Source organism: Malurus melanocephalus, unplaced genomic scaffold (genome assembly GCF_030028575.1).
Source record: "Malurus melanocephalus ecotype Western Australia unplaced genomic scaffold, MMel_1.1 scaffold_53, whole genome shotgun sequence".
NCBI classification, from domain to species: Eukaryota; Metazoa; Chordata; class Aves; order Passeriformes; family Maluridae; genus Malurus; species Malurus melanocephalus.
In genome coordinates, this window is record NW_026623285.1 from 1,852,247 (window position 1) to 1,866,079 (window position 13,833).

Below are 13,833 nucleotides of genomic sequence, written 5' to 3' on the forward strand. Positions count from 1 at the left end.
TTCAAGGTGAAAATGAAATGCTCCTTATAAAGTATACAGTAGGGATGTGTCCTAGGCTAATTATTCCTCAGCCTGTAACACATGCTCTTCTCTATACTGTCAACTCTCATTTCTGCTCCTGTCTTACATCCACAGCTCAGGGGTACTCACAGAAACCACACCTAGAGACTGAGACTACATYTAAACTCAGCATGAGAAGAAAAGTTCTTTTACCATTTTTTTCACTTTATCTAAAAAAGCAAGTGGGCACAAACCCATGTAGTAGAATTGCTTAGGGAAGAGGTGCATTTGCAGCTTTTGGCATAAATTTGGGTGGCACCGCAGTCCCTCCTCATAGAGATGGTTTTCTCTTCTACTGAAAGTACAAAAGTGATTTTGCAGCAAGGTTATTGCAATAGAGCCCTTACTGCTCTCCTGGTCCCTTATATCCCAATCACATTAAGCAATCTTGTCCTGTCTTGTGTCACCACATAAGCTCTTCCCTGAGTCTTTGCAGGCAGTTTCTGACGTGACCACAAACTGCCTGTCAGGCAGCAGCTTCCATCTGACCTAAAGACAAACCAGGTATCAGCAATATTTCATTTCTGAGCTTTATTTTGATAGTATTAGAAATTGTTTCAGTGGAACTTGGGGCTCAGTAGAACAGTTACTGGCACTGAGATGATCAGCAAAATGAAAAAGAAAAKTATTTTCTGACTGTGGACAGTATCACTTAATAATTTTAATTTTTAATACTTTTAGAGTAAAACAAGTGAAATAAAAATGTACAAATTACAGAGCAATATGACATTTTTCTGGGATTTTACTGTGGATTTTTTGTTCATCAATGTCAGTTTTCTTTCCTCCTCACCATATTCTTTGTGTTACTTATGTTGAAGTTTAGAAAAATTCTGTAATTTCAAATATAACATAAGAAAACAATAGCAGACAATTWAAAAACCTGAAGTTAGTAAACCAGTCACTCTGCTTCAGAAAACGAAAATTTTGACTGCATGGTTTATGAAAACTTTAGAGAAGAAGTGTCTTATTAACAGAATTAATATCACACTGTTTTGAAGACTTAAGTTCAGAGTATATATTGGTTTATGGAAGATATTCTAATATTATTTGTAGCTACATCTAGTTCAGACAGCAATATTTTGGATAGTTAATTATGCAAAGTCTCTAGAACTCAGTTTAAATGATGTAACAAATACACACAATGCATGACATAATGACATTTTATATTTTAACTAAAAGTTAAGAACTCATCTAAATTCTACAATTCCTATTCTGAATTTTTAGATTTCCATTTCTCTTTATCATTTTTAAGTCGAAGTCAGACTTTCTTCACCAGATATGAATCAATCTAATAAATCAAGTTCAGCTTCCTACTCTCTTTAGAGTAGGCAGCCACACTATCTTTTGAGCTTTAGACTTGAAAAAAAATCCAAAATTAATTAATACAGCAAAACTTCTAATAATTAGAATTGCAGCTGTAAAGTTCTACATTAGAAATTTTTACACACTCAAAGTGGAAAGCTCTTGCTCTAGTTGTAAGCAGAAGTCATCTTCTCAAGATTTAAATCACACCAAATTAAAATCAATGCAAGGGGTTCCAAATCACTTCACAAAGCTTTAAAATACCACCTCTGTCTTAAAACTTCATGCAGTTTTTGACTAAATGAGATTCTCCTCTTTCTATAATTTGGTTTAAAATCAGCAGGTTTCTTCTACAATAAATACAGCTCCTTCTTGATAACCTTAATTGTAGGGTAGGGATGTTTACATATTGTTACCTTCACATTGAATTTTTGCTCACAAATGCTGAATATGGATTAAACCAAAATTTAAACTGGAAAAAGAAAAAATTCTAAACGACTTCAAGCTACAGTGACTGCAGGCATCAACTTGCTCTTCACAGGGCTTATGTACCCAGAGTATTCCTCTTCCAAACCTCTTGCTTTTATTTTAATCATTCCTACAAATGTAGATACAGCTATAGCAAAAAATTAATTGCCTATGCTTTATTAAGTGAATCATGACTTAAAGCAGAACCCAACGAAAGCTTTCTGGATTATACTGGATCACAAAAGCTATAAACAATGCTACTGGTTTTATTATGGCTTGATGCAGACATGCTTCAGTATATTACAGACTCTCAATTTTAAAATGTAAATGGTACAGGATATTGATAAACCAATTAGCACTGATGCAAAGCAAATTCCTCTTTTATCTCAATTACAACATGACAACTTAATAGGTCAAGATAGTCTAACATCTGAGACAAGGGCAATTCAATAAAACAACTGCATCTTGATATGGTAATTAAGAGGAAATGTGAATCCATTACATTGTCTTGTGTATGCGCACATATGTAGGTGTTCTTTTTTATTTATTTAAGCATTTGATGCCCTCTTGCTGTTTTTATAGTGTAACAAATCCACATGAACACAGTTGAGCCCAGCTGATAAGTACCTAAAATATCGTAGTTTTAGSAGGCAAATTTTAAGGATGCAACTGTGCAGATAAATAATTCATGAAAAGCCCCTAAAAGATACACAATTGCAAGTTAATCTTTTCAAACACAGGACTTTTCTGTCTATAAATCTGCAAATGATTTAGATCTGGCTAAAAGAATTTATTAAAAGTTCAAATACCTTGAYACTGAACTGGTGCTTGCATATACTCTATTGGAAAATAAAACAAAATTACAAAGACCAGAGCAAAATAAAGAGGCTACAATTGGAAAAAAAAAATTGCCCGAATATGATGTTACTTACAAGTTAGATGTATCACAAGCTAGAAAAGAAATGGCACTCTTAGCATTGGCAAGAGTGAAGTGGAGCATACTGCAGCTTTTTGACAAACTAGGAGTTTTGGCAATTAGGACAAAGTGCTCTCATAAAGTCAAAGAAAGGTAGATGCTCTGTTTTATGTTTTGATCTTAATTTGATATACACACTGTAGGAGAAGTTGCACTTTTTAYCTTGGAACAATTTAAGAAAGTAAACAAAGCCAATGAGAGCCATATGGGAGCATAATATTCTGAATAAACTGTACATTAGCTGAGAGTACAAACAAAAACTTACCTCTATATTACCTCTGTATGTTTATTGTGAAAGACAAACATTATTGTACACTGCACTACAGCAGAATAAATTAATTTTTAACTTCAGATGCAGAATGTAACAACCTATGCAGTCAATACAAGAGAATATTGCCATGCTGAAAATACATCCTTCAGTTAACTAATTCCTTCAGCCTGTTAATGGCTTTGTAAGACAACTTATGGCAAAAAGTTTACCAACGTCTTTTAATCATCATCTCAGCAAAAGTCTACCATAGGACACAAGAACTGTAAACACAGAAAAAATGCTTCAAACCAACACAAAAATCAAACAAACCTGATTCCAAGATTCATTGCCTCAGCAGTTCCAATCATACTAATGGCCAAGAGCATGTTGTTGCAGATCTTTGCAGCCTGAAAACAGTGAAACCATCAATTAGTTTATGCATTTTCATAGACTGAACGTATAGGAATCAACTAGGCCCAGGACAAAAAGATCAAGTATGTTCTGGCAGCTTTCTTCTAGAGTAAATACAGATCTGTGTTAGGACAAAGTTAATGAAATTTGCTCTATGGCTCTTTCACAGATTAAAAAATATACTTTTTTTTTCTTAGTACAGTAACTCAGTTAGTACATATGCCATGTAGGGGTTCTTTGTTCTTCAGAACATCCAGTAAATCTAAATTCAGATTAAACAAAATAAAAATGTCTGTGCCCTAAGAAGTGTAATCTCAACAAGCCAGTGTTGAGAAACACCAGTCAGATTTTGGTGCTAAGTTACACAACATGATGAGCAAAAGTGCCATGAGGCTATATTGATAAACACAAGGTTAGAGACAAGTAATCAAGCAAACGAGTATGAAGATGTGATGATGATGAATATGATGAAAATTATCATGCATTTAGTTCTTTAGTAAAAGAGTAGGCATCAATAAATAAAAAGCCAGAAAAAAGAAAGATAGAGATAACTATCAGCCCTTCAGAATGTATTACCTGTCCGGTTCCAACCTCTCCACAGTAAACCACATTAGAACCCATGCATGTCAGCAACTCTTTGGCAGCATTAAATTCTTGTTCCACTCCACCAACCATGAAAGTAAGGTTTCCAGCTCGAGCAGCTCCAACACCTGAATCAAGACAACACTGGATTTAATAACATTATTAAAAATACCCAAAACTAAGGTAGTTTCTCTTACCAGTAAGGGTCTGATGACACAAAATTGATACTTCACTTTAGATGAACCTCTCAAATTCTATGTAAAAGTAAGCCTATATTCCCAGTAATCACAGGATCAGCAATGTAAATTCTCAGACAACTGATGGAGATAAAACCACCTTATCTTCCAGGCACATTAGCAGAGAAGTCATAAGCCTCACGTAAAGCTGGCAATGTAGTTTTYTACAATTTATACAGAGAAACAATCAACTTCCTTCAACTTTGCATTTCACAAAATTCACTGTATCTGAATTACAAAATAAAATTTCTCTTTTGTCAAACTACTCTTCACATACAACCATTAACAAACTACTGCTCAAAGTTAACTCTGCTTTTATCAGCCTCTCCAAATCTAGGCTAATTTCTATCACTGCTTCCTAATTTTGACATAATCGAACAGCTCAAAGACACAGGCATATAAACCCAAGTCTTCTGAATTTCTGCAGTTTATGATGTTTCCAATCTGAAACAAAGGTCTCCTTAATCTGAGAACCTTTAAATTAGTTCCCCATACATAAACTTAACTCATATACGATGATGCAATTCCTATGTAAAGACAATGTAAAAATTTTTCATACACATACACACACACACACACACACACACAGAGAGAATTCCCAGTTTCATTACTGTAGTCTGTCCTGTCTTTACCACAGTTCAGTAAGCACACACCACAGTTCTTTGATTATACAGTTTCTAAGCACAACACCAGCAAATTTTTCATGTGATATTTATTACCTCCACTCCACGAAAGAAGCCTAATTCTAATATGAATTACACTTAGGTCCCTAACCTCCTCATCCCCAGTATTTAATGGGTATAACTGCTAGGAAAATTTGGCCTAAACTGATGAACAAATCAGCTTCCTCACTAATTTTCACTCTGGCAAGAAGCATAGCCACTATAAATATTCTGTGCTATGCATCAAACATTGGCCGGTTGGGATGTACAGCTGCAGATAACCAACGACTTCCAAATTAAAYGTGCTCAATTATGTACAGGGCTCTGAAGTGCTGTACCACAGCTAAGGAAGTGGTGAGTTTTGGACTTTGTTTACAACATCAAGGACAGCTATACTGCAGCTTCTCACACTGAAGAATCTGACAATCTTTTTTGCTTTTTGACAAAAATTTCAATTGATACTCTGTCTATACAACAGCACTGTGTGGCTATGTCTACAAATGCCCCTTTCTGTGTCTCCCAAGTGTTTATTTTCCTCATCCTGCCTTTCAATATGTACCATCTTTTGAAGCCATTGAAGAATTTCAGACAAATTTGACAGATTGTAGTCTCACAAAGAGTAAATACCTACCAGTTACGCAAAAGCAGGCAACAGTAAAGATGCTCCCACTGATGACCTGCTCAGCCTATATTAGAGCTTAGAATCACAGGATTCCTGGGGTTGGAAGTGACTCCTAAAGAACATTCAGCCACCCTGCTGAAATCAGTATCCAGTAAATCTGTGTCTTTCTTGTGCTGCTAAGTACAGAGCATATAGAAAAGCTCAGACTTAGAGTTTTTAAAAACCAATCCATCTATATACAGAACTGTTGAGGTACTGAAATAATATATACAGTGGTGAAGAYCTTCCTGCCCAGAYTGAGAGACACCCAGTGTGCAGCCARTCCTTGATCTCACTTGAAYAAYTCCTCTCCAGGCAACTCACAGGAACTGGGCTAAGAGCAAAGCCCAKATTCAGAGCTAGCACAAACAGGTCATTGCTGTCTTTTTGGCTACCAGTTCACTACGTACATGACCGCAAAGATTGCTACATTAATAAACACAATGATTTTCATTCCATTCCTCTAGCTATTTTTATTCAAACCACATAATGGCCTTTACCACTAATCCTGTGATCTGACCTGCAGCAAATTAAGTAGACAATTTAAGTCAAAGCTTACAAACAAAATCCAGTACTATCCATCATAGGTCAATAGCCTTGTATCTAGATTACAGACTGCTAAATAGCTTCAGAGATTCATTTATTAGAGCAAAATTAATGCTGACAATAGTTTTCAGCTGGTTAATCTTCTGACAGCTGCACTCTCTCACTTGTTCAAACACATTTCAAGAAGCAAAAATAAATTAGTTAAGTAAAAAAAAAAGAGCAATTTGTTGTATAATGCAGAAGGCTTGGAAAATTCTTGTTTTAAAAACAAAAACCTATTTACTTCATCGTAGATTTTATCATCTAGGGTCCTTGCCAACTGTTATTTTACAGAATTAAACGAGCAACGCAGCAAATTTATAAGACTGGCAGTTAAAAAAAAATTGGCACAGAGTCTAGGAGTACAAGAACTGTAACTTCAGCTAAAAATAGAAATTTWAAAAAATCATTAYACAAGAATRCACAGCTTTATTTCACAATCACAGATTTCATACCGACAATACAGGCTAGTAAAGTATTACCAGCTTCGAACACTAAAGAGAGCAATGGAGATGCAGAGCAGCTAATGCAATCTAAATAAGCTAACTATTATTTTTCACATTTTGATTTTTTAAAAGAAGTCTTGCCACCAACAATAATGCTTTATCTACCACTGCTATGAAGATCAAGAATACTTTAGAATCTCTCCATTCTTTCTAAAATACAAAAAATCTCYCCAATCCTCAGGGAATAGTTTTCAGAAGAACTGTACCTATGATTAGCATCCATTAAGATTTCCTCCTCTGCTGCAAAGCAAGCCTGGCTGGAGCCCATGGCTGCAGTCTTATACTTCATTTCTCTAGGATGATAACCTGCACCTATGTGAAGAATCCTGCAAGGTCGTCACACCAGCAGATCCCACAGAGCAGATCAATTCCAAGTCCGTTGGTCACATGAGCATCTGAGTTTGTCCCAGAGATATAAACTGACAGGAACAGGACTGCAGAAAAATATTATATGAGATCTAGCTAGCTGAGGAGATAACCAAGATAATGATTCTGAGAAAAACAGGGTGAGAAGTTACAGAGTAGCACTGCAGCATGCAATATCCACTTGGAGATGGGTTTCACTCTTGGGTACTAGCAGGTTTTGGATGAAGATCTGAAAAACCACGTTTTTTTAATCAAAAGATGTACATAAAGATCTACACTTCAAAYCATTCTGTCACATCTAGCTGTGTTACTCGTGGAGCAAGCTCGATCCAGGTGCTTCTCATTCGATTGCCAATACATTGCTCAGAGAGGTTCCTAAGCTCGAAATTTTAGACAAAAGTAGGAATGGAGGCTAAGGAGACCTTACATGACAACAGCAACTGGTTGCAGCTACTCTGGAGCAGTCTGAAGATGACCTCAAGTTTTAGCATCCAGGCCTAGCAGCCTCATTTGATAAGATACCCTGCTTTTCCATACTCACTGTCCTGTGCTTATTTAAACAGCTTATTTCCAACATTTAATGTTGGAAAAAGTAATGAAATTTGTCACTGATGTTTCCAGTTCCAAAAAAGAAAGCCCCAAAAGCTCCATAGATACATCATTAAAAAGGCTCAGTTTCACTAAGTTTGCTTATTATTAAGAACAAAATTTGCTAGAAAAGAGATGTTAATATAAAGGTGTTACATGAAACTATCTGCTTTTGGTTTCAACCTTATTACATTTCTCTAAGAACAGAGGGCAAATGAGTTAAAAAGAAGTGACACTGTAAGGCTACGCATTACAGCACCATTTTAGTAATGCTGAAAACAGTAACACTGCTGAAAAGACAAGGCACCCAAGCATATCCCTGTGCCAAAATATTTAAACCACTGTAGCGCTGCACCTGCAGATAAAAAAATTCGTTGCTGACAAAGTTAAGAAYGAAACAATACTAATTGAGCTGTTTCAAATCTCCAAAGGACAAGCAGGAGATGAGGGCTGTAATATCAACACACATCAGCAAAAAAACCCTCTTTTATTTTTCTACTCAACATTTAGTTGCAATTTTAACAACTAATTTGTGATCTAGATTAAAAACAAGAAAAACAATGCTGCAGTTTTAATCCTCTCTCTTGTTTTATAATATTGCACCCTTCAGCCCTAAGAGTTGAGGCTTTGCCTGTTACCCTTTGGCAAGTGCAAGGGAACACTGCTCTTTTATTCTGATTTTTTTTYTGCAAAAATGCAGTTTAAGCGACTGTAGCTGCCTCAAACAAGCAGGTTCTTGTCATGTTTGCTCCCTCTCAGATAGGCTGAGCTTGAAAGACTGCATCTGTGTACCTTGTGTGTGTATTTTTAAGGACTAGGYAGATCTTTTTAAGTACCTGCCAGCTCACACCAAATACTTTGYGATTCAGAAAAAGTTAAACCAAGATACACAAGGAAAGATTAACTGAAAAGGTTACTATTGCTTTGCTACATATATAAATCTAAAACCAATTAAAAGGCATGTATAGGCAAAACCAGCCATAAATCTCTACTGGAAATAAAGGAATATTTAAGACCATACTATAAATTTAAAATAACCATGAAGAGGCTTGTTATTTTATAAAATATAAAGAGAGTATCAGTTTTTTTCTACTTGCTTCTTAGACAATGTCTGCCATCATCCATCTATTTCCAGGAAACAAGTAAATGGAACAGACTCAGAAAAAAAACTCCACTGCACACGACCACTCCAAGGGCTTGTGTTTCTCCCTATTATAAAAATCAGCATCAAAGCTAGACCTATGAAGCTATTCTGTTGCTGTATAACTAAAACACAGTAAATCACTTAATTTGCTCAAAAGAACTTAAATGTTTTAACCAGTCTGCCATCAGCAGAGATAAAGAAGAGGGCCGATGGGACCGGGCTGCAATGTGAGCCGTCTTTAAAATGCAATTGTTCTAATCATTTTCTACAGATGCAGCCTCACAAGGGGCTGCTGTCACAGGGACCATTTACGACTTGTTATGGTGTCTCTATTGTTTACCAGCGACATTCGCTAAAAAGGCGACAGCTGGGACAGAAAGCTGCTCCTCAACGAACAATATAATCCCGTGAAAGTAATCAACAAATTTAAGGGTGTTAATTAACTTTACACTTTATCATGTTCAATTAGTTGTCCTTTCTCGAAAAGATTGCCGTGCACAATCGGTTTAGAGCGTGCCATGTTTGATTTGTAAGTGATCACTGTTTCTGTTTCAAAGTCCATGTCAGATGTTCTCTTGGGTTTTGGTGACACAGATGAATGGCTCTGCACATGTTAGGGGGTGATCTGGTTTAACATAAACCAGCACAGCATAACCCCTTGTTAACGTATCGCTGGCCTTTCCAAAGCAGGCACAGAAACGCCCGTGCCCGCGGACGCGCACATAGGCGCACAAAACCCCTGCGGCAGCACGACAGTCAACCAGCCCAAGTTTCGTTTTTGCTGAAACGCAAAGACACAAATAAATGGGCAATTTTTCATCATTATATCTCAAAGCAAGACTTGTCTTTTAGGGGCACGCTTGGGATCATTTCTTCCCAGCAAGATCCCTAGTTCTGCCGCATTATGCACTAATGCACAAGYGCCTCTGTACATTTTACATAATGCACACTGCCTTTTCTAATGGCAGCTGAGAAAACGCTGGGTAGATGCACTAAGTTCTTCTGTATATCAAATTCTGTGGTCTGTACTGCATTAATAATGCCAGGGATTCTAGAAGAAAGTTGAATTAATCTATTATTAAAATTTGCCATTTTCCCTTTAAGGTACCATTCCTACTTGCTAATAGGACAAGGCAAAGCTCATGATGAAGCGACAACATACTTGGAAGTGCCCCTTAATGAAAGTCATTGCTGTTTCTCTCTTCTGATAAATAGAGCTTTGCATCACTGTACCTAATAAACTACTGATTTTTGAGCAAAAATGGAAATGGAGGTTCAGGTCAGTGATTCGAAGATTTATACAACAAGCACTCAAATATTAATCCAGACAAAAGCAAGCTTAAAGAAGTCGAAACATCTCTTTTACAGCATAATCGAATTACACAATTTGTGAKATTATGGCTGTATAGAGAAAAAAGCCTAGTGGATTTTTATTCTGCAGCAACAGGCAAATTAAAGACACATGATCATCACTATTTAAGCAGTTACACTGTACATAAAAACAAACTGCAAAAAAMCACCCACAAAACAAAATAAAATAAAAATGCAAAGAAAGCCCAGTGGAAAAGTTGTTAACTTTGAAAGCTAATAATGGACTAGGTTAAATATTTAAGAGGAAATTATAGACTATATCAGAAATAGCTGAAACCACAAAACAAAGCAGTATAAAACATTAGTTTTCTGCTAGATAGAAGATCTGCAGGGAGAAGGGAAGCGGTCGATAGATCCTTAAATTGGACGCAATAGCTGCTCTTCTATCCCAAGTTGGCAGCTGCTACATTTGCAGACCCAGTTCATTATTTACCCATAATGACCATCAAGCTCCAGTCAAAGTCAGATCACAACAACTGTCAGCAGCTCTTTTAATTAGCCTTGTTTGAATTCAGATAAATATCACAATGGCCCAGCTTCTGCTGAAAAAGCAACAAGAAGATTGCAAGGAATAAAGCTGCTCTGACTCCCTAACAAACAATATTGTGAAAAAGTTCAGAGAACCAAAGTTTATTTGTTTGGGGTTATTTCTGTTGTTGCTGTTTTGTTTTTTTTTTTTTTTTGTTTTTTTTTTGTTGTTTTTGTTTTTTTTTTTTTTTTTTTTTAAATTAAGGAAGGGATGTGCACATTATTGTTTTATTCTCATATGATATTCATATTACTACCTACAATTCATGTTTATAAGCAAATTTGTGCATCTCAAATGCCAACTCAAAATGCTACTCCACAATCTAAAAGGTAAACTTGAAGAGATGATTTACAGGTATTAATTATATTTCTAACCTCTGTGAAATGATATGTTTTGAAAAACTGGATCAGAATTAAGGAATGCACATATTAACAGGATTATCCTCTCTCCTAATTTATCTCCTTCTGTTTGTTTATCCTCAGGGAACATAATCTTCTGTTGCATCAAGCCACTCTCATTCTCCCTGTGTCAGCAGCAGAATAATAATTCCCTCCTCCTCCTCCTCCACCCCCTCTCCCACAAGCACTGGCAAGAATGAAGACGAGTGGATCAGACTGTGTGCATCAGCACTAATGCTCCACACAGCTATTTTCCTAGCAGTAGCAGACATTGAAAGAAAGATGAAGGAGAGGTGAGCAATATGCTACCTGTTCTGGGCAGCCCAGCATGAGAGGGAGTAATTAAAAAGATTTTGCATCCTAGAAAAATATGAAGGTAGAACATGCAGGCAGAATGGCTCTAAGAGCCTTTCTTTAGCACTTCACTTGCTGTCACAGTTGGGTCCYAGTTTTGCTAGGTGCTCTCCAAAGACAAAGCCAGTACCAAATTCTCCACTTCCACATGCCAATCAGAGGATCCTTGGGGGCCTCAAGGAAAACATATTTATGGATTTATATGAATCATAAGGATACATGCATACAAACAGTGTACATACATGTGTTATAGCAGATGAGGATATGCCTTTTGGGAACAGAAAAAATTATGTAAACATAMTCAGAAATGGAAAGTAGAGAGCAGTGAAGGAGGACGGATAAACAACTGATTAAACAAGATAGGCAAAATGGTCATGAGAAGCTTTATGTTTTCATGGCCTGAGAAGAAGGCCTGAGTGGAATTGTGTAGGGATTCGTACTCGAACTTGGCCATGGATAGTGGAATAAAAATCTTCAGTTTGATTTAGATGTATTATAGAATGATGCCAAAACAGAGAAAAGAATATGCCCTSACAATAAATCATGCAAAAACTGACTAGAAGCTGTTGTTGAGGCAGTTTCATATGAGAGGGATGCATGAGGAAAATTTTATGAGATTATATTAAGTAGCAATTGATGCCTCCAAAGAATCAGCCAAAGAAAATAAATTGCAAAAGGCAAATGCACACATAAGATGCTTCAACTTTTTCAACAGAAACACAAGCTGAAAGGCTGATGAAATTGTTCTGTCTGCAGCATTTTTAAAAGCACTAAATTCAGTTCTAGTCATTGTAATGTCAAAGAGAAGTATCAAAGCACCTGAAAAGTTAGCAAGTAAAAAGGTTAACAGCACTGCAATAAGAAAGGAAATACATTATTGATTGATTAACTTATTTGCTTGTTTTTAATATGCAAAATACTGTATTAAAAACATTTAAAAATGGTMGTTCATGACAGTCACCCTTCCCATTCTCTACCTTTAATCCATACTCCACCATAAAATCCAAGACAACAGAAACGCCCTTTCAAACCAGATTTAGCTACTTCTTTACACTTCCCTGATAGTTGGATACATGGTCTAAATCTCAACTGCAGAGCCAAACAGAAATATTAAAACTTCACCACAACAACAACAGTTGCACGTATCTACAGCTGTGGACAGCAAAACCACCTGCACAGAACTTAACACAGTGCAAAACAAGTATTTAACTTTTTATCTGAACATTAGCAAGGAGGCTGCACAGCCAGTGACGAACAGAAACAATAAATGCTACATTTACAAGAACCCAAAGTTTCAAGCAGATTTCAGACAGTCCAAATGTAAAGCACATGACACTGAGCTGTCTGATCAACTGTTGCTGGGCTCTGAGCAAGCACAGCATCAAATACATGTGAAACATCAAATGCAAAAGAAACAAAGAAAATAGTGTTTCTTCAAAGAATATAAACCTTGYCCAGCACTGCTGCTTGAAACGCTGTTTTTTAAGAAGCCCAACAATTAAATATGAACATGCACATAGTTTCTCCACTATGTGGATCAGTGTTAACCCTCCACACAACTGAAATTCTGTAGACACAATTCTCATCTTGACCGATGAGGCTTGRAGTCCTAGAAATAAAACTTTATCCCAAATCACATAGTGCAAAATCAAGAATAAATTTTTTTGGAGTTACAAAGAGGAAAGAGCTGCATTTCTAATATCATCACAATCTCACTTTCTTGAAAAGCTTCCACTCTATGCAGAAGATCAGAAACCAGAAAATAGACTGTTGTGCGGAGATAGACTATAGAATAAACTATAGAAGAAAAAACTCACAGGGATAAATATTTATAAAGTTCCCTTTGAAAAAGAGGAGGCAAAATCCCAGAAAAGCTATTCTCATATTCGTATAGTTAGTTGCTCTAACTCAAATTCACAGACAATACAAAAATGAATATCAAGCCTCCAGAAGCTCAATGTTTGCACAGAATAACCAAACCCATGAAGAGATCCAACAATCCACCTTGTCATCACAGCTTTCCATCTCATCCATTCTGACTGAACAACACACATGCAAATGCATGACCAACAAAACCAGATGTATTGCCAGTCTTGCTGAGCTCTCTAAATCACAAGAAGCAGTCAGCTATAAGCTACCCATAAAAATTTGCAGATTTTGCTACTTGGACTTGAATGTGTCTATCTGAAAAGTATAAAATACTTGCACATTCTGCCTTAAATCCACAGTAAAATGTAACTGTGTTTACACAGTGCTGTGGAATAGATATATAAAAGTTGAAACCCTTTTATTATAACAGCAAAACAAGAACATTCAAGAAAAAATAAACCAGTATTAGTACAACTTTCTCCAGTATTAGTACAACTCTAACAAGATATCAATTC

At 36.3% G+C, this 13,833-nt stretch overlaps 1 protein-coding gene across 1 annotated transcript in view; it reads right to left on the reverse strand.

Annotated features, from left to right (window-relative positions):
• The window catches only part of HIBADH (3-hydroxyisobutyrate dehydrogenase), an 85,075-nt gene that overhangs the window by 11,581 nt on the left and 59,661 nt on the right, over positions 1 to 13,833 (reverse strand). Inside the window, exons 5-6 of the mRNA XM_057365509.1 lie at positions 4,044 to 4,177; positions 3,387 to 3,463 (exon numbers count right to left, since the gene is read on the reverse strand). Of these exons, the coding sequence (XP_057221492.1) occupies positions 3,387 to 3,463; positions 4,044 to 4,177 (211 nt within the window). The remainder of the gene's footprint in view (positions 1 to 3,386; positions 3,464 to 4,043; positions 4,178 to 13,833) is intronic.